The sequence below is a fragment of the Rhopilema esculentum genome, chromosome 13, assembly GCF_057945365.1.
Source record: "Rhopilema esculentum isolate cy_ngs chromosome 13, ASM5794536v1, whole genome shotgun sequence".
Classification (NCBI taxonomy): Eukaryota; Metazoa; Cnidaria; class Scyphozoa; order Rhizostomeae; family Rhizostomatidae; genus Rhopilema; species Rhopilema esculentum.
This window is the reverse complement of record NC_142827.1, coordinates 11249123-11276623: the sequence shown is the minus strand read 5'-3', so window position 1 is coordinate 11276623 and position 27501 is coordinate 11249123. Positions and strand designations below refer to the sequence as shown.

The following is a 27501-nucleotide window of genomic DNA, read 5'->3' as shown; positions in this document are numbered from 1 at the left end:
AACTGGCCTATGATTTTGTTTAGTGACAAGCAACAAATGATGCTAATTTATTCTAATATTTTGTTGACATGCATGCTAGCAATTGTGGATATTTTAAGAAGAAAAATGGTCATAAACAGTTAAATTTGAGATAATACATGCATACATTTAAGTACCATATTGATAAATCAAATTTACAAGCTTTAAAATAAATGATAAGAGAGATAAAACTATTTACAGACAACCTAAAAAACTTTAGAAGACAACACTTTTAGCATGCTATTTAATAGGCATATATTTTCATGCGATGAACATCTTTGTCCCTGCATTCTCTTTTTTTATTATAGTAGTAGAAAGTCCCATCTTTTCGTTGAAGTTTTTTCACATAACCGGAATCTGGCCACCTGTCAACCTTGAAGAGAAAGCATAGAAAAACTAGAATTTTTTGTGATCCAAGTCAAGTTCAGACTCAATCAAGTTAGGTCCACTAAATGAGAGTTCAAAAATATCTAGAACAAATTTTCATATAAATATAATCACAAATAAAGATTTAACGACTTCCAATATATTTACTTGGCTGCATTATACTGAAAAATTGAATTTGTCTGGTTTTTGACAAGAATTAAAGACTATTGGATGAGTGGAGACAGAATTCTTGATCTTGTCAAGGAGTCAAGACTTGTATTGTTAATGTTTACTCGAACTTTCTCAATTAAAACTCGCCAATAATTGTCTCCACTCGTCTACATTGCCTGGTAAATGTAGAAGAAAACTATAGATTATAGAATGTGAACACAAAAGGAACCATCCGAAGAGCATCACAACTTCAAAAGGAAAAACCATATAAACATTGAAAGTTCAAATTGTGCTTAAAATTGTCATTGTTTGACATTGCCCTAAAATACATTAAAGTGCTTTCCCAAAGTCTTAGCTTAAGTATCTGAACAGGAAAACCAAAAACTATAACATTTCTACCCCATTTTAGAAAATTAACCCATGACTTAAAGAATTGGCCCATTGCAAAGGATTGATTTAACAGTTGTTAGTTCAATCTATTAAGCTAACAAATAAAAAGGTTGATGTATGTATGACTCAGAGGCAGCAAACTGGCTAAGTAGTAATACCGACATTGAACAATTTTCTGAGTTTCAGCTCAAGTGTTTGTAGCATGTTTATTGAAAAAACACTTTAACAATACTCACTGCTTCAACTTTTTGCAGCGCCTTGTACTCAATTTCATCTCTATACCCAGCAATTTGAAATCTATAAGCTGTAAAAAGTTCAAATACATCATTAATTTTAAACACAAGCTGAAAAGCAGGGTTTTAATTCAAATATCAAGATTTTTATAAAAAAATTTTAATATTCCAAAAAGAAACAAATTATTACAACATCCATCAACAAAAATAAAGCTACAGAACATGGAAGGTCCTTGTATCCATCGGATAATAGCAATAAACAATGCTGAAGGGCTTGCGAGACCCTCGTGAATTGGATTCAGACAATAATGTCCAGTAAAATTCTTCAAAGATTTTGCTTTAAATTATTGAAACTGTTTTGATACTACATACTACTAAATGTATCCATAAAATCAAAAAAATTAAAGTTCAAGCACTGCAGACAATCACAAAGGAAAGATTTTGGTGATTGATTGAATCACATACCTTCTTCTACTTCATCAGTCCATGACTTTGGTCTTAACACAGACTTTGGTTGAGGTGCAAAGGACATTGCCGATGGTGAGGAGAAACCCCTTGATATTCTGGTTCTGGCTAATGATTTCGAAGAGGGTGTCCGCTTACTCATGCTTGACAAAGCTACAGAAAACTAGCTCTGTTATAATTCCTACAAATGACAACAAAAAAGGGTAAAAAGTTTAAAAAATTTTAAAATTTGACTATCAAATCTCAATTTTAAAATACTGTTATGGGGATCAAAAAGGCAAATACTGTTGACCCTGTTTAAATTCACTCAGCACTATCTACAGTCACATAAATTTAAGACCAAAATATGCAAAAGTATTAAATTAAGCTTTGTCTACAGTTCATACATTTTTCACAGTTACAGCTTTAATTGAATATTTGGTGTGACTATAAGTGCATCCTACAGTAGTTCTTTTGAACATTAGACAAATCATAGACTAGAAACTTCCAAACAAGCTTAACATTAGTTGAATTCAATTTTAATAGAACATTGTTAAAAAAATATCAATTTAGATTTTCTTAAACTTGTTTGTTGAAGGTCAAAATTAGCTTCACAGTTGCCTGCTACAACAAGTAAGAATTGTAAGTATGTATATATGTATGTAATTTTTATTTTGTCCTTAACTTGACAAAATCTAAGAAAATCATGTCAAGCTACAACCTGGGGGTTAATGTAGTCGAATTTTCCAAAGAACAACTCCATGGATCTACTACACGGGAATGCTAAATATTCATACTAATAATACACATTTCATTTATTTCACCTGTTTGCAAACAAAATTTTTGACCCACACTGGAATAGATCAGTGGTGCACAGCAATGTACAAATTTTGTTTATTTGTATTGGCACAAATTGGCATATACAAAAAGATGCATTGCATATATATGATGTCAGCATTACATGGTATTCAAAAATATCAATCTGCTTCCTTCCTTATTCATATGTGTATTCCTTAATTATCCAATAACGATTTCAGGGTTTGAAAACTGAGAAAGCTACTTGCAAATGAAATTTTTTACAACTTAGTGTGGTCTGTTCAACCAGCCTACATTTCCATTCTACTGCCATCATCATCATCTGCCTTCTTCGCCTATGGCAGATTGCGTATCAACATGTGACAATTGTCTCCATGAATTCCGGTCTACTGCCATAACCTACTGTAAATCTGTGGTGCCTTCTTGTTGCCTATTTTAGTATGTATAGTTTTTGACAAACACAAACATGTTAAGTATCAAGAATATCAAACTGTTGAGGATTTTTTATTGAACCCTGTATTTCATAATAGTGCGCAGAGGGCCAGACCCCTAAAGCCCCTAATGCCCCAGCATCTTTCCATTATTAAAACAATAGGCCATTGTCCTCCCATTTGTATAAAAAAGGCTTTCCCTGCACTTAATTTCCTTCCTATAATAGTTGCTCTAACATTTGATTAATCATCTCCAGAAGCGGATTCATAAGAAACAAATTTAGGCCTATAATTATCATTTGTACGCTTCATAACACGGGGTAAAACTTAAGGTTGTGTCCTCAATACACGGGATGTATAAAATGTTCCACAAGTTCAGTTAGCTTTAGCGACAATGGATGAATACGACATAATTTGGCCTTGATAAAAATCCTTCAGCAAGACACATGATGTTTGGGACTAGACCAACGATGATATTTAAATATTTGATTCGTCGAGAAAGCAAAATGATAGTTTACTTAAGGAAAAAAAAGGTGTTAGGCTACTCACTGCTTCTAAATAAAATGTTCTCCGATCTGCGCTTATGCACCTTCCCTTGCTTCGGTTAAACGGATTCGAATATTTAAAGGAGAATAACAACTTGTTTCCTTGGAAACAGTGCCAAAAAGAGGCTTAACTAAAAATGGTTATTTAGCTAATGGAATGAAATACACGCTGCCATCGTGGAAAGAAAACGTAATCCTACATAATCGCTGCAAAAGTTTCTTATCATTTCTAACAGAATTTAGTTTTAATAAAACTTAGCGAATGAAAGAAACTCTGGCAAAAGAAAGGAAAAATTCAAAAGGAGGCAGCAATTCAGTTCATTTAGATTCATAAAAATAAAGTAAGGAAAATGGATGCACTATTTCTAATGATGTTATTATTTATTTACACCATAGTTTTCATAGTTGCTGTTGTTTTCGTATCACTTGGATGGATAAGCATCGAAGATAACAGATTTCTCAATTACGTGAGTTGCTCAAATTCACCTTTCTTTACACCAAAGTAATGGAAACATTTTCCAATCAATATTGTCTCGCCGCCTGCAGGCGTGAGGAAAGCATTTTGCACCCTAACCCTGTCCCATGAATAATAGCCAAAAGCATACCTGGTCTGGTCCCATAAAAGTTTGCCAAAAGTATAGCACAACTATTTCAAAACGAGATCTCGTCTCGTGATTTGTCACTAGCAAATGTAAATGAAACATGTTCATCACGCTGCAATCATGTTGGCAGCGCTCGGGGTCAAATGGGGAACGGGGTCAAATAGGGAAATCGGGGTCATATAGGGAAATCGTTAATAACTCCAAAAATTGGACTGATATCTTTAAACAAACCTCAGAATCGGATTAGGCATGCTTCAAACCTCCTTTTAGATGTTTTTTTAATTCAACTACAGTAAATTTAGCAGTATAAATCGCAATGTTTTGCTTCTACGTTAGCTTGAAGCTTGGCTCCTCTGTAGCTACGGGAGCAAAAAGACAAAACTCGTTAAAAAAGCATCGTTTTAATTCAAAATAAATAGCAAAAGGTAGAAATTGCAAGGAAAAATACACACTCTCTCATCAATCCAAATTTCAAACATCCTGCATCAAGGTTACAAGATTTCTCAAAATAATCAGCTGAGTGATCGTGGCGCTTGGGGTCAAATAGGGAAATCGGCGTTTGGGGTCAAATAGGGAAATCTTCAAAAAAGCAAGGAAAAAACATGAAACAGGGAACTTACCTCATTTCAGCACGTAAAATCATCCAATCTGTTGTTAACACCTTTTAGGCTGTTATAAATTAAGGTATATCACTAGATAAATTCATATCAGACTATGAATTACAATAATTAAGGCCCTTGTTTACAGAGGACTCTATTTTGCCGTTTCTGGGTCGAATAGGAAAACAGCTACTGGCGAGAGAGGGAGAGACACCTTGTCATAGCTGGGATAAATAGGAAAAATTCAATAAACATCTTTAAAATTCGCTTTTTGGCCCGAAATCATAAATATTCTAAGGATAAATTTGAAGACTTTGATGTATGCTGGGCGGTATTTTTTTACTAACATTGATGATGTAAATCTTGTCAGAAAATTTGTTTACATACATTGACATTTTCAATAAGTCCCATCCATCAATGTAGGACAGTTTTCAGAATTGCAGCTTTTTCCTACTTTCATGATAATATTTATACAATCTGCAATTTTCAGCTGGAAGTTCCAAAACCTATAACTAGGGGAAATTGTCAAATATTCTTTAGAGGTACAAAGGAGGGTGCCCTGCAAGCCAAGCAAAGTGAACAAAAAATTTGCGATACACCCATTAGATTAGCTTGAAATACATATCAGATTATATCTTACAATCGTTTGCTTAAGGTCGTCAAAGACGTTTTATTTTTGTCTGAAATATAAACTCCCCCTCACTGAGGTACTAAATTTATTGGCCACATCTCTTTATTATAATAATAATAATAATAATAATAATAATAATAACTTTATTTCAGTGTCAAATTGATTTAGCATTTCTGCTAATTTGGGACACTATTTACATACAATTTATTAAAAAACTTAATATACAAAAAGTAAAATGTTGAGGTGAAAATTTCAAGAAAAGTTACAGATCCTACAATGTTCATTGCATTAGTTGTCTTTAAATAAGGCCTCAAGGTCCTTTTGTCTAATACAGTTGCTGAAATTATCAATACTTGAACTGGCCTTTCAATGATTGTTTCCAAATTGAGATAACCAAAAGTCAAAAGAATAATAAATGCATCTTCTTACCATAAACTATCATTTCCAAGCCCTTCACCTCATAATTCTGCTTTTGAAATTGGTTGGCTAAGGCTGGTGGTCACTGTGAGCCGACATTTTGACTTACCATTTTCATACTTTTGTGACCCCAGTGTAATTCAACTATAAGCTTGAAGCCAATCTCTAAACAAATTCTAAGTTAAAGAAGAAAAATAATTGTTAGGGATGGACAATTCAGTCTCCCATGCACTCAGGATGACCAGGATCTGCAGGAGACCACTTATTGTTACACAGGGTAACCACTGGGCGAACAAATTTTTCTACTAGAATTATCTACCCCAGAGTTCTGTTTTGAGGACCATTGGCCATATGAAGGAGACCACTGAAAGAGCTGCTGGTCTCCCGCCAGCAACCTTTTTTCTGGCAAATCATATTAAGGTTCCTGGGCATGAGATGATAAATGCAACATTTTCAAAATCTCTGTTGAAATCATCAAAATTATTGATAAAAGCATTCTGCAAAAAAATTTCTGTAATTTTCTGAAGAAAAAGATTGTAGTTCCCTAGAAAACAAGTTTCTCTCATCGAGAATAGTTTTTAGACATTCAAGGAAGAGACTAATTCTAGCACTTTCTAAGAAATGTATTTGAATGTTAATGAAATGATTTATTTCACAAATGATTTATTGATTTGCCATACTAACAATTTTCAAGTTTAAAGCTATTTGAAATGCTAAAGCTCTTTTTTATATTTTTTTATATCTATTATGTTATTTTTACACTTTCGTATGTTAAAAATCCTTTTAGATTTTCAAAAATTTGGATGCTGGATGCAAGAAATTCATTCCTACTGCTGTCAAGAAATGGACTGAAAAGGCAAAAATTTTTATATTTTATGAGAGGTATGACACTACTCCATATTATGAGAAAAGTCTTATTGTTACCATGACTGCGATGTAGAAGGGTAGCCAAATGGGGTCAATGGGAGCTGGACTCCCCAACTTCGGGCCTGTGGGCAAGTTTCTAGATTCTTAGATGCCTATTCAGTCCTGGTAATATGAAATCATTTGAATATGTGTCACTTCATAAGGAACATCCAAGAAAAAGGCACTTGAAAATGGAGTCATTCAATCTCAGTTTCAAAAAGAGAACGAACAAAGATTACAAGAAGAGATAAACATGGAAACACCAGCATTATTGTTTTGACTTAAACAGAGTGGCCTGTTTTCACCAAATCAATAAGCATGCCTCAGAAGTTTTAGGCATGTCTGGAGGTGTACACATGTGATCAAACAGCTTTCTAGGATAGCCTATTGATCCAAAGAATTTTACTTTGAAGATATGTCAATAGTGATAAACAAGTTAATACATATTATGTACTCCATCCCTTCATCTCAAATGCTTCAAGATTTTACTGGAAGCAGTTAAAGTAATGCCAATTGTCATACCTTAAGAATGCCATTTTTGTTTGGCAAATCTGGGGATCTGCAACCTTCTAGCAATTTTCTTTATCTTTGCCCCAGCTATGTTGAAAATATATACCATGCTTGATGCAATAAAATATTTCCTTTTTACTGGAAAAGAACCATAGCTAATGTTTCTATGTCAAAGAGTTGATTCCAATCTGATACCAATTTATTATTTAGCTTTTGCATTGAATTTTTTGCTAATCTGCCAACTTTACCTCCTTAATATTTGTCAACAGTGCTTAAATTTTATCAGTTTTTATTAACTCAACTAGACTTAGTTTATTGTTTTATTTTAGGAATCCATTATTTCAGCTGCTCTATGCCACATTATTGTTCTTTGGATATGCAGCCTACACAAAAACAGCATTTAAATATGTTTCTGAGTCACTCATGGGAAGAGTGCCTTACTATCTGCTCATCATACACCTAATCTTATTTGTTGCTTGCTGCTGCTCTGATCCCGGGATAGTAACAAGACAAACTGTTTCAAAGTATTTAAAGGACTACAAGTATGATGGTTGTATGTATGCTCCTAAAGACTGCCAAACATGCCATCTGAAAAAGCCAGCACGCTCAAAGCATTGCAGTAAGTATCAGTTGTGATTTGTGAAGTTACCTTTCCTTTTTTGCTTTTATCATAAAGTGAAGAAGCATCGAACAGACGTTAGAGTATAATGTAGCAAATTATGTAAAAGTGAAACACTCTGGGACTGAATAATTTGTACATTTATGCCCTACTTGAAATATACATGATTTATGTATATTATATTTTTAACTCTTGAATGCTAATTTGAAACAATGAAGCTTGAAAAATATGTCTTATAGGCTTATGCCTAGGAGCAATTGAAAAATATTAGTGACACTACTTGTAACCTATCATTTCACTAGATATAACATATTAAGTGTACCTTCTAATGCAAACATGGTGGTCTAGGGACCTTAGAATCTGACCAAATTCAAGTATATGGTAATTTACCATGGATTCTCAAGAACTGTGCTAGGTATTTGGTAGCAGCAATTTGATGATAATATTTAGCAGTTTTGAGTTGTGCAGTCTTCTGTTTAGGAGGAACAAAATAAAAACATGAGATATTTTGAAAAATGCAACAATCTAGCATATATTGGTGCAAGGGTATACATAGTTCACTGTGCATTGTATTCCGGTTAATTATTTCTGCCTGTTTCTGTTAAATATTTTCATAGAGAGACCTTCATACAGCAAGTGAAAACTGTTTGTATATTAGCAAACTGTAAAATCTTTAAATATTGGCAGGCTAAAAACCTTGCCTTTAGTTGAGAGAACCCTCAGGTAACTTCATTTTGGTTTCCTTTTTTATTTATCAAATCTTACCAGCATGCAGAAACCTTTTTATCAGATTTTTCTCTTAAGCTTTTCATAATGATTTACTCCCACTACATGCATTCAATTCTTTTAAATTTCAGGCTTGTGCAACCTTTGTATTGCACGATTTGATCACCACTGCTCATTTCTCAATGTCTGCATTGGTAGGAACAATCACAGATATTTTGCTGCATTTCTGCTTTCATTAGTGCTTATGTGTGGTGTGTCATCCTTTATGATCATAATGGTTTTTATACACATAGTTAATGTCAATGAACTTCATGTTGCAAATTTTGTTGACAAATATGGACAAGTTCACAGTGCATCTTTAAGGACTGTTATACAGGTATGATCCTTAAATTTTATTTGCTAAAATCCATCAAAATTGCTCATAATTGCTAAAATTTATTTTTTTATCAATTTTTTACACTTATGAAATCAGATAGTTTAGCATGACAGAAACACAATCCTTTTTATCCAATTTGGAACCTTATTTGAGGTTTATCACATCATTTAGCCAAACCTAGGGTTTCTCTTAAGATGGTTTAGTACTGGAGATTCATTGAGTTTTTTCAGTTTAAAAATGGTGGCATGTTGAATCATGAAAAAACCAAACAAACACCCATTTTTGACAGTACAATCTTGATCTATAGCCTATTAAGCGTGACTGTGATAAACTGTTGAGACGTCTTGAGGATGGCTAGATTTTCTGCAGTCTGAAGCCAAAGTGAGCCAAAGAAAACAAAATAGCATTGGATACATTTTTTATATTGGATAAATATTTTTATATTGGATTACACATAGATAAAATAGCTTGTTTTCAGAATTCTCCTGTAGCACCATATTTCAAAAGCATGAAGTTTTTTTTCTGTTATTACTTTGCTGTATGTCCATGCCTCCCTTCCATATTCTACTACTGAGAAGATGTAGATTCATCACATTTTCTTTCATAGTATTCCTCTTTTGCTTTTCGGCAGTCTCTTTGGATTTCCCTGGTTAGTTCTTTTTGTTTGTTGTTACTGCCCATGGTTGCTTGATTTTTTATTCTTCTTCTTTTTATTCTATCTTTTATCTTTTTTAGTTTCTCAACTGTCATCCACTTTTGTTTTGTTTCTTGGTTGTTGTTCCCGCATATTTCATCTGTTGTTATTTGTATGCATTCCTTGATATTATTCCTTATTTCACTTATTTCCATGTCGTGTTTTTCTTGGTATATGTTAAAAAACTTAGCCTTGAATTTTTCCTTTACATCTTTGTTCTGTAGATTTTAGATATTCCATGTTTTATTCTTTTCTTCTTTATAATTTTAAGTCTTGTTTTGGTTTTAGCAATAACTGGGTTGTGATCTGATCCACAGTCTGCTCCTGGTCTGCTTTTTGAATTGCTCACGCTATTCCAGTATCTTTCGTTTATCAAAATGTAATCTATTTGATTCTTTGTTCTTTGGTCTGGCGATATCCAAGTGTGCTTTGCGCTTTCTTTTTGCTCAAACCAGGTATTTGAAACTATAAGATGGTACTTTTTGCAGAATTCTATTAGTCTATCCCCATTATGTGTTCTTTGTCCAAGTCCAAACTTGCCAACTATATTTACTGCATTTACTTTTACCCACTCTTCCATTGAAGTCCCCCATTACTATAACTTTGTCATTGCTCTTCTTGTGTCCCTTTATTGTAATATCCAATAACTGATAGAATTCTTCAACCTGTTCTCTGTCCGTGTCTTCTGTACTACCATAAATTTGTATGATAAGGAGTTCACTGCTTTTTTCTTGTAATTTCATAAGCATAATTCTCTCATTAACTGCATGATAGTATAAAGTGGACTTCTTAGTTCTTTCATTTACAATGAATGCCACACCTTGTCTGCTTTGCTTTCCTCCTGAATAGATGATGCCATACTGTCCTGGTACTGTTGGCATGCTGGTCTTGAATTCTCCTACATCTTTCCAGTGAGTTTCAGACAATACTAAGATATCAATATCCACTCTATCAATTTCTTGAACCACATTTGCTCGCTTTTCTTGTTTAATACTCTTACATTCCATGTTTTGATGTTGTAGCAGTCGCTGGATGACGGTGCAGGGTTGCTTGCTGTCCCACATCCCCTCCTACGTGCTAGACTATCAAGGCCCTTCTCGCTCCTGATACCCCGTTTGCCAAAATCTGAGTTTTGGTTTGTTGTCATGGTCATAGATAAAACTAAGGGGCTCATAGTAGAGATGGGCCCCCAGAACCACCTCTACAGTGTTTTTAAAGGGACACCATTCCTCTTTTCAGGAGTTCTTCCGTCCGAAGCCGTTGACCCCTGGAGTCGTAGCTCATCCCGCCGAGTAAGCCTTTGGTCTCCCACCGAGTTAGCCGTTGGCCATCGCTCGTAACCCTGAGCAAGGGAACCCTGCCAGGTGGTACCAGTCGGGTCAGGCTGGACCTGTAAGCTAGTGGAGGGAAGGGACGCTTTAATTCCCCATTTATGTCCTGCCGGAGCATGCCACTTTCCTGGTCTACTGGTAGTTACTGCAATCTTACTTGTCAATACCAAATCACTTTTGTTTTTAGTATTATCGTTGCGTAAAGTTTGAGTTTATTACTGCACAATTGCGATTTATTATTACTGCGAATATTTGGGGGGGGGTGGGGGACTAAACATGCTAAGAACAAGATACAAGGAAACTTTTTTATGGTTTAAGGTTTAAGTCTATTTTTAAATTTATTGGGGGGGGCTAAAGCCCCCTCGTTCCTCCTGCTTCCGCGGTTCCTGTTTTCAATTACCGCGTCTTTTTTAGTATTTGGCAACGTCGTACCCTCTGATGGCAATTTTGCTGCTTTTCTTGGTTTGCTTATTTGTGGCCCTGACTTGCTTCTACTTGTTCCATGTTTTTCTTATCATGACAAACCAAACTACAAACGAGCTGCTGACGAAAAGGACAAAAAATCAAACTCAATCAGGAAATCTTCATAGAGACGAACAAGAGAAGAAAAACCGTCACTCGTGGAAATTAACTGGAATATACTCTAATGGATTGATATCAAATACTGTAGAAGTTCTTTTTCCAGGATGATACTGGAAAAGATTGCCTAGTGAATTTTTGTCAAATCTTTGTCAAAGCTCTTGAAAATGTCAAACTGTAGTTTCCTATAGTGAGTTTCTTATGTGTAGGTTTTTACTGTAAAGACATTCATACTTCACTTGGGCTCTTCAACCTTCTGACTTGAAAGTTGCTCCCTATTGGTCAATACAACGAGCCAATCAATTGCGCCATTACCCCTCTGAAGTTATCTTCGATCTATCCTTTGATGCAAATTTCTGTTTAGGTTGGACTATTATCATATTTCATACCCGGGGCATATGCCCAGAGTAAGGTTGGACGAAAAGTACTTTAGTGTGAGGCAAAATTTTAAGCTTTTCTATCCAGTCTTAATGAAGATTGCAGTTACAGAATTTTTGATCTCTTCTAAACAGTGTTGTACATGCGCCGATGGTGAAGTAGTAGCATTCTAATTTACTATTTCACGTTCATATAATCATAAAAAATAACAGAGAATAAGCCTTTTCTGTTAGAACGCGAATCTCTTGAATAGATTCTTGAAGAGCCCATGGCTTTTTAGGTAATATCTTATCATAAAGTACGGGATAGCCACTGTACAGAATGGCTAGTCATGATTCCGGTCTCTTCCCGTCAAAATTTGCTCAAAAGTTTTATTCACCTATTGATAAAAGATTTTCTTTGAGCAAATCTTCTTTCATGAGCAACGTAGCATTGGTAGCCCTAGTCCGCCTCAAATCTTTGCAAAAAGTCTCCCATTGAAGGTTGATATTAAACATCAGAAGATAGTGTAACAAAGCAAAGAATGTAGCTTATATATACATAGCTGCTCTTGTGACTCATTCACTGAATTTGATAAAGCTTAGTTTAATTAATCCCATCCTGCTTAAAGCAATCACTACATCATTAAATACCCGAAAATAACATAGAAGAGTAAAGTTGTTTTTATTATCAAATACGTACATCTCGAAGTAACGACTAGTGGCGTTGTGGAGGAGATGCAATTGCCGCCAAGTGCACAAAACATCGCCCGCTTTGTTTTCATTGCCGAACACTAATAGCCACTGTCGAAACATTTGTAAAGTATATACACATCATATAGATGGCAAACTGAAAAATTACCTAGTCCATATCAAGCACCATTTGTTTTGGGTATTTTAGCCGAATCAGAACAAACAAAACTATGTCTGAAAATCAAATATTCGATCTTTGAAACACTTGTGCCATTACGAACCGACTCAAAACGGGCCTTGCCGAATGCTTTTGCGCTATATCCGTTCTGCTTAGATACCCCAATAAAAACCCATAGAAATTCTGAAAAATCTCATCTGGAATGGTACAGCAGCATTTAAATGAGGGTCCAGCCCCAGCTGAGACTTGGTTACCTTGTGTTCAACATGTGTTTCACCTCGACTTAAAGGGAGATAAACTCATCATGGGTTGTAAGGAGACATACTGTCTTGAACCCTTGAATTCTATGATACAGGGCTGACTCTATTGTGAGTGACATTTTCCGTAATGGTCCCATCCCATGTGATACTCCTCAAAATAATCTATTTGCTAGGGATTTTATCATGTAAAGAGCTTATTACCCTCCATAGAGGCTTCGTCAGTTTACTAAAGAAATTAAATTTAAAGTAATATTAAACAAAATATCGCGTGCTTTAAATTACTCTTTTTCTGACTGTTTTTGCTGCTTCAAGAAGTCATAATCACTGATTTCTTGTTTCACTTTTTTGCTCATTTTCTCTGCGACTTCGGTGTCATCGAAATACAGCAAGTTAATGCATTCTATGAAACGGTCGACGGTTTTGTTGATTTCGCTTGAATCAAGATCCTTCTTTTCAAAGATGGTTGGGTTTTCGTGCCAATAAACTGAGCTTGTTAGGCCACTCAGTACATCTTTATCTCCCCAATGCACGCCCTTTTTGTTGGAGGCTGCTGAAAAAGCTCTCAGTGCATTCATCTTCTTTGTAGCACTCTGCCAACGGATGTTTTGTTGTATCTCTTCCTTTCGGGTCTTGCCGTAACCTATCCACGCTTTGAACTGATCCATAACAAAATCCACGATTTCGTAATCATTTGACTGCTCCTTCAAGCCGCTGGATACCACTTCGTAGCTGTCATTGATGATCGACAGAAACATATTCAATAGGATCCAATTCACCATGATGATATAAAGCAGGAAAAATATCGGCCCAATAACTCTGTTTGTGTCTTGGTATTCGTAGAAATTGAACTTGCCAAGGAGCAAACTTATTTGGGTGGCCGCTGTAACCAGCATGTTACGATACCCGTACATGTGTCGTCCGAAAACGATTGTTGCAAAGGCAAAGGTACTTGTTAAGACAATGCCCATCACAATTGAAAACATACCTAGAGGGTACCAGGCATCTTTCAGGGTTTCGGCTAGGATTGACATGCGACGGTTGAATCGCAATAGCTTGATGAACTTTATGCTGACAAAGAACACGATCAGGGAAACAATATAAATGAAGATCTGGTCGATGTAGGCTGCGAACTGAAAGTTAATGAATGTTTGTGGCTTTTTGGCCGGCAGCCGTCGCAGGAGGTCGCTCGCTAGTTTCTGTCTGTAGAAATAAAATCCAATTGCGACGATTGAAAGGAGGTTGATGATCACTTCGACCAAATTCCAGAATTGAGTGAAATACTTTGCCCTTAACTGGTACCATTCTTTCCCCTCTCTGTACAAATACATAAGTAGCAGAAGGAGGAAGAGAACCTCGCAAACAATAGTGAAGAAAGCATATCCAGTTGTGTATCTATATAGTTTGAATGTATAGATACTGTAGTAGTGTATACAGCCTCCTGTGGCAGCGAACTCAAAGGTGATTGTTACCATGCTGAAGTGATTTGTTGAAGGGTTGAACAATGCAAACTCAATGATAACAGCCCTTGTGTGTCGGTCGATCCACCGTGCTCTTTTCAGCTTCTCTAAATTTTCCTTATTAGGCCATCTTGGGAACAGGTCTTGCGTATAGCCACCCCCAAAGTAAGATGTTAATTCTGCCATGAATGGGTAGCCATCAAGCTCGTTCCACTTTTGGTAGAGCCATGGTTGATTTTCACGGGTAATCGTAGGCCGATCTTCCACATCGTTTGTCCAATTGAATACGGAATGCGACTGGTCCTCTGCTGACAAGCCATACGGTGCAGAACAGTCGATACTGATGACATCTTTTACAAGTTTCGCCTTTTTGCAAGAATCTATTAGATTGGAAAATATTGTTTACCAAATATTCTTAAAACCTTTTATAATGCTGTTAAGAATCATATTTTTGTCACCATCAACCGTACCTTTCACTTTCAGTTTTGCGATTCTATCAGAAGTTAAATGCACTTTGTCAATCTATAGCATTATGAGTTGGTGTAAACAAAAAACTTGGCTTTTCTTTAAATTGCTACGCCAATACCAGGTCAATGCATGCTCAAATTACTGCCTTAATTTACTTACTGAACTTCAACGATAAGCCATAGTCGTAGGTCCCTTTTTTGCCTACATGTGCCCCCTCTTTTGAAATGCTTCCTACGTCTTTGAAATCAGCCTATGTTTTGAGTTAGATGACGTGGGAAGTTTTAGAACCTGGTTTTCTTAATGGACATGGGAGTGACTTTTGAAACTATTTTTAAACGGCTCGTGATCTTGAAGCCCAAAATAATGAAAGTTAGTTGCTTAAGAAAATTATCCCGATTCATGTGGATTTTCATAATTTATAGGTTTTAAATGCATGTCGGGCATTTTAGAATTAACTTAAGAAGATTTGCTTAGCGTTGTTGAATCCTCGCAATTCCCCGTATACTGAATTTAATTGTTCCATTGTGCTTAAGTAACAGAGAACAATGTCTGATCATGCAACTTACCTTTTTTCACTCTAACTTGTCGCAGCCTTACTCCATTCACAATCTTGTGGTTTAAGTCATTTATGAGGAGTTTTCCTGGAAAATCTTTTGTCTTTTGTGGATAATCTACGTTTTTGTCGTACCAGGGAGTTGGAAACAACTCATCAACAAGAACTTTGTCACTCCACTGCCAAAAGTCGTTATATGAAAGAACCTAAGACAGAGTCAAACGAAGAACCAATAAATCTGATGAAACCTAATGCAATAAAATGCCTCTTTAATATATTTAATGGAAATGTATATGGACATTTTCAATAATTATTGTTTCCATCAGAAAATCACAAACAGGAGTTACGCTCCTTACGGTATTGCCAATTGTTTGAAATTAACAACTAGACTCGTTTGAAGAAAAAGTTTTCTTGCTCTAGACCTTTTTTCAGATGTAAAAAGTATTTAAAAAAATTCTTGTGATATCAGCTTCAGGGTTGTCAGTAAAATGGTTTTGAAAATACATTTTTATTAAAGATGTTCTTTCACGAAAATATCAGGTAAATTCTTAATCGTACCCCAGAGAATTGATCCTTTTCAAACTGCCCTGTTTCTTTGGTTGGCAAATTGAATAAACGCTCCAAGCCATTTGTCTGCCAAAATCCAACTTCCTCTCGCAGTGAGTACGATATGGAGAAGGTCACCAGCACAAAGAACGTGTAAAGCAATATCTCCCTGACTATTGCATACATCTTGCGCTCTTTAAACCGCAGTTCTCGCATTGCGTCAAGTTTTAAACCTTCAGGAGGCCGCAATGAGGTTGTGTCAACGCCTGTGCCAATTGACGTGTCGGCATGGGCATGCAGCCATTCTTCGTCTTCTGCTAATTTCCTTCCTTGCTCTTCCACTTGTGGCCGCTCATCCTTAACATTCTTTATTATTGCAGCAAAGAATAATGCGATGGCGAAGATCTATGAAAATTATCACTGAATTACAACACATCAAATGCATTCTAGAATCGTGTTTTTTTCTAATTTTGGCAAACCGTGAACTTATGTAGCAACTGAATCCTGATGCTTGCATCTCTCCGTGCAAGTTCAATGCACCATTTTTATCACAGTTAAACGGCTAAGCAGGATGATCCAAATAAAAAGCTTTGATGCAAAGAGCATTCGTTGATGATTAATTTTCTTTAAGTTAGAGCTACATATTTCATATTGGTTTTTATTTTATTTATCTTTGAAAATAGTGCTATTTTAGAAGCATGGCAGTTTAAGAAAAGAATATGAAAAATAAGATTTAATCTATATAGCCAATCGTTTTGTGCAGATTAAGATGCTGGATGGAATTTCTTCCATTCTTTTAAATATATATCATTCTACTGAAAAGGGAATATACCTTTATTGGGAAAAGGTTTCAGTAAGCCATTGTTGCTGTGATATTTTTAACAAAAACATTACAATGCCATTAAAAGATCTACATACCTTGATTGGTTGTATGACAACGATATCTTGTATAAATCCAAGTATTATTGAAGAAAGCCATTCCAAAGAAACAGAATTTCCAAATACCATTCCATATATAATAACGACAATGGATGATGAAACGATACCAATGAATGCCAGGCCCCAACCTACGTAGACACACCAATATGGGAAAAGGTAAGACTCTTTCTTCTTCTGGTTTTCTTTTTCCTCTTTCTTTTCTTCTAATTCATTTGTCTTCTGTAGCAATGGTTGCTGAAATTTTTTCATAGTTAGGAGCTTATACAGGCAAGTATTTAAGAACTTCTGTCAAATATCTTGTTTTGATAATAATAGCTTTGCTAAACTGGTTAAGAACATTAACCGTTGGGCTTTTGTATATTTTGGCTGCCAATTTCAACGTCTTTGAAGTCTGCTTCACAGACAGTGATGAGAAACCAAACGTAATATTCACTGAATATTCACTATAATTTAATTTGTTTTAATAAATCAACACTATATGTGAATTTATACCACATTTGGGCATTATTTGCCCGCGTTGTCAATGGTAAAACCGTATAATTCTTATATTTCGAGCAACTAAAAGTACATAGTAAGGAATAATATTGTTATCATTGATAATGCTCATGTTAGCATCAAATCAGTCAAAGATAACTAGAGGCGCGTTGCCCCTTATGGAACGATTTGATTTTTTAATGAATTCTGACTGTGCAATGATAAATATAAATAAGAAGGAGTTTAGGTTTATTTACCTTCAAAAAAGGCGCGAAATTATTTTGCTGACGACATTGCTTGAACTCTTTGCTAATTATCATTGTTTCATTTTGTTCTTAAAAGCTAGGAGAATATTTTAAAAGTAAGCGGAATGTAAACGAAAAAGTTGTCATTAGACCTTCGATCCTTCTTTTTTTCCTGCACCTCAACTTTCTTGGTCATTCCCTCGGTCGGTTTTTTAGCTAAAACAAAACCAACCCCCACAACGTGTTTCTTCCTCTCCCAAAAACAAATATTCGTTGAAACCCAAACAATAGCTTGCACAATTTTCATTCACCGGGATTTTTTATCAGGAGCACTTTCATTGGCCTAGTGGCTTCTTCGATGGAACGGCGGGCTTCCTCTTGTGATTCTGAACAATTCATGAGTGGCTGAACGTGTGACACGTGATCAGGTCTCATTCATGTAAGAAAACCAAACTGGGGGATAACTTTTTTTTCTTTACTCTGAATTTGGAAACAAATGGCTCAACGAAAGTCTGATTTGATACTGACGAATGATAGAGGTAGAAGGAAAGAAGGCAGATGATAATTCCCGGTTTTTCTCCATTGTGCGCTTTTCTGCATGCCTAAATTTGAGTCGTTCCATAAGGGGCGATGGCCTAAGTTTTTCACGAAGAAAAGTGACCTGTAGTAATGTTGCTCGTGAAGAAATATAGAAAAGCCGATAAGACTGTCTTTACACAAGCATGTAAATTATACAGCAAAGAATGTGCTTGTAGTACTTTTAATTTTATTAGGAAGTACCAAAAAGCCGAGGAAACAATTTTTACTGAAATCGTTCCATAAGGGGCGACGTGACTCTACTTGGCACAGCAACATAGTTCTATGGACGAATCTGATTGGAAGAAATAAGGCCTTCAATAAACAGATGATCAAAAATGAAACTGATTTGGACTATATAAGTTAACAATTTCTAAATTTGTTACCTGACCATTCTGGTTAAAGACAGGACTTTCGGGTGAATTGAGAGTTGCTAATGAGTCCACACTTTTTATGCTGGCATTGTCAGCTAGGCTAGCCTTGGACCCGGTTTTCGATGAATTTCGTTTCTGTATCTCGATCACGTCTTTTGGCTTCGATGATCTAAACAATGTCACTATGATTATGTTGATCGGGACCGTGATTGCAGCTGAGATGATTGCCACATATACCTGTAAAAGATGAAATGTCTTATACCATTAGGTTTGAAGATGGCTCAGTGGCTAGATTCGCGGACTACAGATGTTATGGTCTGTGGTTCAACTCACTGTAATGACTATACTTTCACTTCCAGTGATGAGATTCGGGAGCTCTAGCCGCTTTGCAGGCACAGGAATCACATGGAGAGTAAGGACAAGGCCACTGCTCGATATGCACGGCTTCTTAATGCCCTACATTCGAAAGGTTGGCAGCAACAAATACTAAAATGCTAATACAAAACAAAAAGCAATGCAGAAAATGCTTTTCACCATTATGATGAGAAAATTCAGTTTTTCGGTTCTGTATCATTTGAAGGTAACTTTGGCACAAAGTAAAGAAGCTTGCAAGTTGCTTTTAGAGTAGCTTCGAATTGGACAACGATATTTTGCAGGACTAGAGAAAGTTGAACAAGAAAGGCTTCAAATGAATTACCTGTTTCCAAGTGAATGTTAATCCTGCAGCGTAGTTGGCCGTTTCAGGCGTCGGCTTGGGGTATGTGTTATAGAACATGGCACTAGTCATCATACTTGTCATCAGCAACGACATACAGCAAGCCAACCTTTGACAGCGGGTGAACGGGCTTCTTGGTGATCTTGCATACAGTGAAAACCAAAGGTGTGAGTCACTAAGATCACTTCTTGTTTTCGCCATGAAGACATAGTTAAATTCCTTGAGCTCGTCTTTTCCAGAGACAGGGGCAACCATTTCAATCTGACCATCGTCTCGATCGACCGCAAGCCATCGGTTGGCCAGAAATTGATACGTCTTGTCCGTTTGTAGATCTGTGATCACCATTTTTCTGTTCAACATGACATAAAGACGAATTTAATCAAGTAACTACGAAATTTGTTCGTTTACAATACTATGTATATAAGCTTTCGGGTGCATTAAGCACGAAATTGCGAGTACCAACGTTGCAAAAATACCTTAGATACCAGCCTCCTCCGGAGTTGTCGTGCCATATCCTGATGTGCGACAAATCTCCTAATGCGCTCTCTGTACTGAAGACGAAAACATCAGAGCTGTTTTTTAGAAATGTGTTTCTCTCTGGGTCTTTTAGGTGACGGATTCGGGTGTCCCCTTTGTCTCCTACAATTGAAATGGAAGCGGTCAGAGTGGTTGAGCAGTTTCGGCCAGGGGGAGTAACTCGCTGCAACTGGTCACTGCTCAACTTACTGTGCAACGAGCACTGTCCAATCCTGACTGAGCAGCATGATACAAATTTTCAGAAATATGGCAGCATTTGAGCTTTATTCAATCGACTCATGAATTTCTGTATCACTCTGATTTAAGGTTTTCTTCAAAGTTGCATATTTTGATCCTAGGTGGTGGATTTTTCTACTAGTAAAGAGACAGTTGTCTCTAAGCATATCTCAGTCATTGTTATCAAAAAATTGTTTTTTGCTAGGAAGATACTTCGAGGTTAAACGAAAATTCCTTGTTTTTACTGTTAAATAACAAGAATAATATTAAATTGGCGGCCAAATCAACATTGCAAAGTATTAGCAAGATGATTTCTAGCAAACCTGATAGGATGAAATAGACATTTGATTTAGTGCCAGCATCTCTCCTTAGGCCCGTCCAAACAGTTATTTGGTAAAGGTAATGGTGGTCAGGATTGTTGTCTGGCAGCGGGCATACACCGACCTGCAATAAATCGTATGTTTTCATATTTGTTGCGTGTATGGGCGATGAATTTCTTTTAGTAAGTAAATGAATTGGGAGTGATATGAGACGAAAATATAGTTGTGTTACCTTCAGGAGATCTTTTTTATCAGCTCTCCGTGCAAGAACAAGTCCGAGAATGAAGAACATAAGGACGACTGTGACAGAAACGAACAGCACATATCCATTCAGGAACATGTCTGCACTCAGTGGGGGTATTGGCCTTGGCTTTACGTAGAACCCCCCAAAGGAGGTTAAGTGGTTGCACTTGCAGATGGTTCGCTTAAACGTTGTAGCCGTTGGGTCGACCTGCAAAGTTATGTTAAGTTATGAAAATTTATGCCATGAAAAAACTTAATGTACATTAACAAAATACAAATCTTGATGTTTTTTTAAAATGCTTTGGCTCTCCTCCCATATCACTATAAAATGGCCAACAGCAGAATGCCTTTTGTTTTTTTTTCATTTTGCAGGCGTGCTACAGTTGTCTTTATGCGAATGTGTCCGTGAGGCAAATCATGTCGCTAAAAAAACTTTCAATTTGATTGGTCGCTAAACAAATCTCGCATTTGATTTGATCGCTGAACAATCTTGCAATTGAATTAATCGCTAAAAAAACTTTCAATTTGATTGGTCGCTAAACAAATCTCGCATTTGGTTTGATCGCTAAACAATCTTGCAATTGAATTAATCGCTAAATCTCGCAATTCGACTGGTGGCTAAGGAAATCTCGCAGTTCGATTGGTCGCTAAACAAAACTTGCAATTCGAGTGGTCACTTATCAAGAGTTTCAATTCGATTGATCGCTAAAACAATCTTACCATTCGATATGTTGCTAAATAAAGGTTTCAGTTGGTCTCGCGACTCGACTTGCCGCTAAACAAACTTGCAAATCGATTGGTTGCTAAGCAAATCTTGCAATTCGATTGGTTGCTTTTCGAAGGACAATTTTCCCGGTACAATCATATTACCTGTCAATCTATTGGTAATCAATTTTGTGATGAACCAAGAATGATCGCTTTCTGAAATCAAAGCTCCTTAATCAAAAGACATTGACTATGTCATCTTCAAATAAGAGGAGCTGCAAGCAAACAACAAAAATTCTGTTGGCATTTCTTGAACTAAATCAAAAAACAGTTTCTGGTTACCAAACGTTCTTAGGTGTAGACGGCGGCCAACAGAGAAGATGAAATAAGCATTTTTACGCTATCTGAATACTTTACATCTATGCGTTTTTCGTGCTACGTTTTTAATCTTTGCTGCCAGATCAGTTGTTGGCAGCGCATACTTTTTGTCATTTAAAGAGCCCTTTTTGTAATTTTTGTCATCTTTTCTAGAAGATCTTTGAAAATTGTATAACTTGACGGTTTACATACCTTACAGCCGTCGCCAGTCCATTTGCTAGCGTTTTGATTCCAATAAAGGCAGCTAGCGGAGAATGTCCGCATCGTGTAATTTCGTGACCTTCTCAACTCCAGTATATCGAATGTGTATTGATTTGGCACGTATACTGGATCTGGCATTTGCCCGCTGTAAAAGAAGTTGAAAAACATGTCTCCATTGCCCATGGCGCCGTAAGTAAAGTTTGCGAAATCCCACATTATGATTGTTTTGTCATCAATTACGCGAATGTGAGAATTGCGAACCAGTGGCTTGTCTGCGTTCAACGTGGTGTTTGTGGTGCCGTTAGCTGACACGTTTCCTTGATTCTTCACCAATGCTATTCCATCGGGGGTTATATCCAATCTGGCATCGTAGTTGGTTGCGGTCGGTGGGAAGCCATATTGGATCAGCACAGTGAGATTGCTTGATGAATTGTCAGGGCTGTCGAATTCTGCTAAAAGTGGGTTGTCAAATGACTTGATTTTCTCCTTTCGTATTTTCATCTCTTGAGGGAAGTTCAAAGCAATCTTTGTATAGTTGAGCTTCTCTGGACGATTCTCGATCTTTATTGTGATATCTGATGTTAAATTTGCCACTGTATACCCTTGGTAATTTGTTGATAACATTTTCAAGGTCTCGATTTTGCTAGCGCTGTCTTTGGCATTGTCAACATCCCAAGTATGTAAAATTCTTTTCATGGAGGATCCCTGTATGAGTTAGAGGAAGGCTTTTGGTAAACATAGATGACTGGCAATAAGAGGAAGTAATATGAAGTTGATTGAAGATAAGAATGGCAAATAACAGTAAGGTGCATATAATTTCAATTTATAAGGATTAATATCTGTTTGATAGAAAACAATTCATTAATATGTATGTCCATTGAACTGACTGCCTTATTAATAATGCTCAAAAATCTATGATTGGTTTTCTGCTTGCCAAGTGTTCATCTGTCATTTTGTTAGAAACCCACCGTAATCAAATTTTCTAAATTTAACTTTTGTTGTAATTGCCATTGATTTCTTTATATGGGCTAAAGCTTCGACTAGCTATGATAATGTTACCAAGCTTAAAAAATATTATACGTTGGGTTGAAATCAGCAGTTTTAAAGACTTAATGTTGTAGCTTTGTTGTGTTACATATTGCCTGGCCTAAGATCCCTGTAGTTTTGACATTCAAAGTAAAGTACTACGTTTTTTGTACGTTTAGGGATGCCAAAAATACTAAATAATTGCATCTTGGATCCCACCTTATAGCCCTAATTTGAGGGGCAGCGTTGCAGCTCGTGTTTAATTAACAGTCGAAGCTCTAACAGCAGCCCAAATAGCTATTCAGCAGTTTGTATTAGTATCAAGAAATTGTTAAATTGTAGTAATATTTATGTTTGTCTAGTTAGTAGTTGTACTTTAACTTAACATTCTTCAACGCTTACCTGTAATGAAATTTCAGTCTCGTTTTGACCCACGCTGGAACCATTAAACTGGATCTCATTAAAAATACCGTCTGGTAAAACGACACCGTAAGATTGGTCGCCAGAATCGACTGAATAGCCATTGAGATCAGACAGTTTTTTCTTTACAAGTACCAGATTGAAGGCTTCTGCCTTTGTCACAGTTGCAACCTCCCCAGAAACTTTGTTTCTGAATATTCTTTCGCTAACGTTGTCCAAAACAGAAAGATAGTTTATGACGTTCTTTTTTGACTCAGCTGCCTGCAAATTTGAATGTAAAAATCAAGATAACAAAAGGAAGCAGTGTTTGGCAGTAGAGGAACAGAAGTTTCTTTTCTGAAGTTTGTTTGATTGACAGCTACACGTCAATTCAAAAAGAAGTTTAAATTTAATGTTGCACATTCAATGTCACACATTAATTTTTCTCATTCGATGTTGCACATTCAATGTTGCGCATTCATATTGCGCATTCATGTTGCACATTCATTTTTTGCGCATTCGATGTGGCACATCATTTTGCCCATTCGATGTGGCACCATCAGTGTTGTGCATTCGTTGTGGCGCAGACACTGCCTAATATGCATTACGGCAGCGAGCTTTTTAATTAGACGGAAATTTGCATAACCATCTTCAAATGCATAACTATTGCATGTTCATGCTTCCGGAAACGCAACTTGCGGTCATTTGCCAGAATGTTCCCAAGGTTCAAAATGATCATTGGCTTTTACTCTTATGATTTAAACTTTAAAAATTTAGGTTAGGCAGGTTGCTAGATGGTTATGCAAAATTCTCTGTCTAAATGGGTGAATGTTTACGATCCGCTACCTTCAAAGCGGATAATTCTCTTTAAAACAACTTTTTTCGTTCACTTATCTTAATACTGTAATCGTAGGGGCCTTTACCTTGTTTTGAATTTGTTTCTTTGTCGGCCGTGGTGTCGTGAAGCCGGATTGCGTAGGTGTGACCGCTGTAGGAGACACTTCATTTTCATTTTCTATATCTGCGTGTAGAAGAAAATAGTCTTTAGAACCTTACGTTTTAAAGCTTTTACAGATTTAATCGAAGCCAAAAGCAATTTTCTGTATTTTGCTATTTATTTGCTATTTGTCTTAGTGCTTTGCCCCCTTTTCTCGTAAATCCTCTGTCGTCTTCTCTTGATGATGATGATGATGTAGCCTGCCTTGAATTGTTAATGGTGGGTTAGGAGGGAAGAAAATATCTTTGAAGTTACATGTGGATATATGCTGATTTAGAGCTAGCTTTTGTAAGGCTAATTTATTGAGAAAACAAGTAGAATTTGCAGCAAAATATCTGGGTATTGAGAGGAATGAATGTTTTAAGATTAAATTCTGAGCTTTAATACTTCCCCTGATGTGCACTTATATAAACCAACGTTGCCTTTAAATAACGATATCAGTGATAAGGGGACAGGGACAAGGTTTGTCATAATGTGCACTTGAAACATATAAATAGTTTACTGTTGATCCTTTTATACCTTTTGCTGTTGTGAGATAGGCGTCCGATTTGCTTGTTGTAGCGGACATCAAGTCGGACAGGGGCCCAATGATTGCTGCGGAGGCTTGCTCTAACAATTCTGCTCCTGCATTTGGGTCTTTGTTATTCAAAAAGCTGCCAGCCATTTTTGTTAAGAAGTCTGAGCCGATACTCTGAGATAATGATAAATATTTCAAGAAAAGGTAACAATTACGCTACACTGAAGAACTTCTTTATCGATTGAAAAACAACTTTTGCTTAATATGCACAGACTGGAAGTGTCTGCAGATGGAAAAGTGTTATCTAAAAATATTTTCTCCATTAAGATCTTCTCCGTTAATATCTTCTCCATTAATTTCTCTTTAAAAAGAGAGAAATTGTACGATCAGTGCACTTTTCCTTGGTTTAACGATGTTTTGATATGACAATCAAAAGGACAAATAAAAAATTTATGACAATGATATGACAATCAATATTTTTTATACATGCAAGACAAATGGAATAATTTTGATTCACAGAGCAAGAGTGAGAGATATTTCGAAGCACGAAGCAAGAAATTATAGAGAGATAGTGCAACTAAAGTAGTAGCCCCTGTCTGCTTTATAACACGCCCTAGCTGATATACAACACACGCTAGCTGATAGACAAGATGCGCTAGCTGTTATACAGCTAGCTGTTATACAAGACGCTCTAGCTGCTTTACAAGACGCGCTAGCTGCCATACAATACGCGCTAGCTGCTATACAATACGCGCTAGCTGATATACAACACACGCTAGCTGATAGACAAGATGCGCTAGCTGTTATACAGCTAGCTGTTATACAAGACGTTCTAGCTGCTTTACAAGACGCTCTAGCTGCTTTACAAGACGCGCTAGCTGCCATACAATACGCGCTAGCTGCTATACAATACGCGCTAGCTGATATACAACACACGCTAGCTGATAGACAAGATGCGCTAGCTGTTATACAGCTAGCTGTTATACAAGACGCTCTAGCTGCTTTACAAGACGCGCTAGCTGCTATACAATATGCGCTAGCTGCTATACAAGACGTGCTAGCTGTTTCAATATACGACCATGATGCTTGTTGATATCTTACGATGCACAGAGCAAAGTACATTTGATTAAAGTAAATGACATTATTGCAATCAACAAAAACCGTAACTGCGCTATTTGTCAATCAATTACTAGCCAACCAACCAGTTAAACCGTCTGGGTGGCGTTACGGCTTTTGCTTGGCTAATGAATGATTTAAAGATGGTTGACTGACAACCTCCACAGATGACAGTGGAATCGGTGGATTGCCCTAAGATTAAAAGGTTAATCATGCTCAACACACAGTTCTATCGCAGTATGTTTTTCAACCTACCTCGCTCTCATCGTTTATTTCATCAACTTTCGATACGAGCGTCCCAAGTGCTTCACCCAGCTGCTTCAAATTTGACATAGAAATGTCTTTCAAGTCTGCTTGTGACAAGGAGGTGATGATTTTGGTTCTTGTCTAAAATTGATGTTTTTAATATTAGTGGACTTGACATCCATGAAAAAGACTGGAAAAGTTGATTAGTTTTGGGCTCTTTGCAAATAAAACTTGTCTACAGAATGATCTGCTTTCGAATGAAAACAATAATTAAACTTTGGATAGCTTAAAGGTTCAATGGTCATCAAACGTTTCCAGTGCAAAAAGTGAAGTAGTTAAAATAATGAAAGCATACGAATTACTAATGTTTTCGGACACTACCAATTACCAATGCCTGGGAGGGGACACGCCCCCAGTTTTCGGCGTTATGTATTATGCAATTCCTCTTAATTCGGTCAAAATATAACCTTAGCAGAGAGGCTGTATTTTGGCAAAGTATTCTTTGTGATATGATTCTGTGATTTCGAAACTGCCTTTACCCAGCAAATATTCAGTCACAGGCGTTCCCTATTGGCGTTTTTCCAAATTCAGCGACTGGCCCAGGGGCGGATCCAGAGCAAATTTGAAGGAGGGGCAGTTGGTAGTGGGGGCGCTGAAAAATTTTCAAAAATTGGTGACGAGAGTACGCTGTATACAACAATTTGAGGTCCATTTTCGGAATAAACAACATAACTTTGAGGTAATCCTTGAAGCAAATTAGCCCATCGGTCTCAGAAACTTTTTCACCAGATTCTCATTCTTCAAAAGGGTCGCACAATTTCCAAAAAGGGACGCCAGACTTACTTCAACTCGTCGAGGGAGGGGCAACTGCCCCTAGTTGCCCCCCCCTTATATCCGCCACTGCACTGGCCTAAGAGCGTTTTTCGTCTTTTGAGACTTTCAGCTTCTGCTTTGATAACCTAACAATAGGAAAACTAGCGCTCACCTGCTCTATTTCCCGTTTATCTTCCGCGGTTGGCGCCCCAGTTGATCCAGTGGTAACATCACTTGGTTCTGCATTCAGAATCGAAGCTGCGCTTGCAGCCCATTGTGACAATTCCACAGAATCGTTCGTCTTTGGTTTTGAATTTTCAATTATGGATGAGGCGTTTTTCTCCGCTGTAACTTTGATGTTTTTCACCTATAAGTAATATGTGTCGAAAATTCTTGATCATTGTGGGTCAATTTTATTGCAAAGTATATCAATTAATGCTTTATGATTTGGTGCCTTCTTGAAAGGCAAAAAAATTGCATTTTGCTGAAACCATTGATTATCGATTTGTAGCTGAAACTGTAGCTGTAGCTGACTCGATAACACCAAAC

At 36.7% G+C, this 27501-nt stretch overlaps 3 protein-coding genes across 4 annotated transcripts in view; 1 reads left to right on the top strand and 2 right to left on the bottom strand.

Annotated features, from left to right (window-relative positions):
• Window positions 1-112: 112 nt before the first annotated feature.
• Window positions 113-3566, bottom strand: LOC135692282 (meiosis expressed gene 1 protein homolog). Its single transcript, XM_065210383.2, has 4 exons — window positions 3419-3566; window positions 1644-1824; window positions 1182-1249; window positions 113-391 (listed from the first exon to the last, which is right to left on the bottom strand). Exons 2-4 carry the CDS (start codon window positions 1783-1785, stop codon window positions 263-265), a joined length of 339 nt encoding a protein of 112 aa, XP_065066455.1. The 5' UTR covers window positions 1786-1824; window positions 3419-3566; the 3' UTR covers window positions 113-262.
• Window positions 3567-3618: 52 nt separating this feature from the next.
• LOC135692280 (uncharacterized) lies at window positions 3619-11579 on the top strand. Of its 2 annotated transcripts, none has more exons than XM_065210379.2 (5): window positions 3619-3881; window positions 6451-6545; window positions 7409-7698; window positions 8556-8800; window positions 11240-11579. In XM_065210379.2, the coding sequence occupies exons 1-5, from the start codon at window positions 3765-3767 to the stop codon at window positions 11513-11515; spliced, it is 1023 nt and encodes a 340-aa protein (XP_065066451.1). In that variant the 5' UTR covers window positions 3619-3764; the 3' UTR covers window positions 11516-11579. The 2 variants fall into 2 exon arrangements, with proteins under 2 accessions (XP_065066451.1, XP_065066452.1); XM_065210380.2 differs by lacking the exon at window positions 11240-11579 and adding an exon at window positions 9783-11219.
• Window positions 11580-12330: 751 nt separating this feature from the next.
• The window catches only part of LOC135692279 (polycystin family receptor for egg jelly), a 32020-nt gene continuing 16849 nt past the window's right edge, over window positions 12331-27501 (bottom strand). The window contains exons 13-27 of the mRNA XM_065210378.2: window positions 27125-27319; window positions 26149-26280; window positions 24780-24951; window positions 24187-24284; window positions 23267-23545; window positions 21830-22543; window positions 20544-20762; window positions 20315-20435; window positions 19715-19877; window positions 19221-19587; window positions 18536-18760; window positions 16834-17088; window positions 15928-16320; window positions 15383-15575; window positions 12331-14728 (exon numbers count right to left, since the gene is read on the bottom strand). Of these exons, the coding sequence (XP_065066450.2) occupies window positions 13170-14728; window positions 15383-15575; window positions 15928-16320; window positions 16834-17088; window positions 18536-18760; window positions 19221-19587; window positions 19715-19877; window positions 20315-20435; window positions 20544-20762; window positions 21830-22543; window positions 23267-23545; window positions 24187-24284; window positions 24780-24951; window positions 26149-26280; window positions 27125-27319 (5085 nt within the window). The 3' untranslated portion in view covers window positions 12331-13169. The remainder of the gene's footprint in view (window positions 14729-15382; window positions 15576-15927; window positions 16321-16833; window positions 17089-18535; window positions 18761-19220; window positions 19588-19714; window positions 19878-20314; window positions 20436-20543; window positions 20763-21829; window positions 22544-23266; window positions 23546-24186; window positions 24285-24779; window positions 24952-26148; window positions 26281-27124; window positions 27320-27501) is intronic.

Coding starts and splice junctions, on each gene's coding strand:
- LOC135692280 (XM_065210379.2), top strand. CDS start 3,765: ATGGATGCACTATTTCTAATGATGTTATTATTTATTTACACCATAGTT. Junction 3,882..6,450: donor ATAACAGATTTCTCAATTAC/GTGAGTTGCTCA, acceptor AAATCCTTTTAG/ATTTTCAAAAATTTGGATGC. Junction 8,801..11,239: donor CTTTAAGGACTGTTATACAG/GTATGATCCTTA, acceptor CGTCTTTTTTAG/TATTTGGCAACGTCGTACCC.
- LOC135692282 (XM_065210383.2), bottom strand. CDS start 1,785: ATGAGTAAGCGGACACCCTCTTCGAAATCATTAGCCAGAACCAGAATA. Junction 1,250..1,643: donor GACTGATGAAGTAGAAGAAG/GTATGTGATTCA, acceptor AACTTTTTACAG/CTTATAGATTTCAAATTGCT. Junction 392..1,181: donor CGCTGCAAAAAGTTGAAGCA/GTGAGTATTGTT, acceptor TTTCTCTTCAAG/GTTGACAGGTGGCCAGATTC.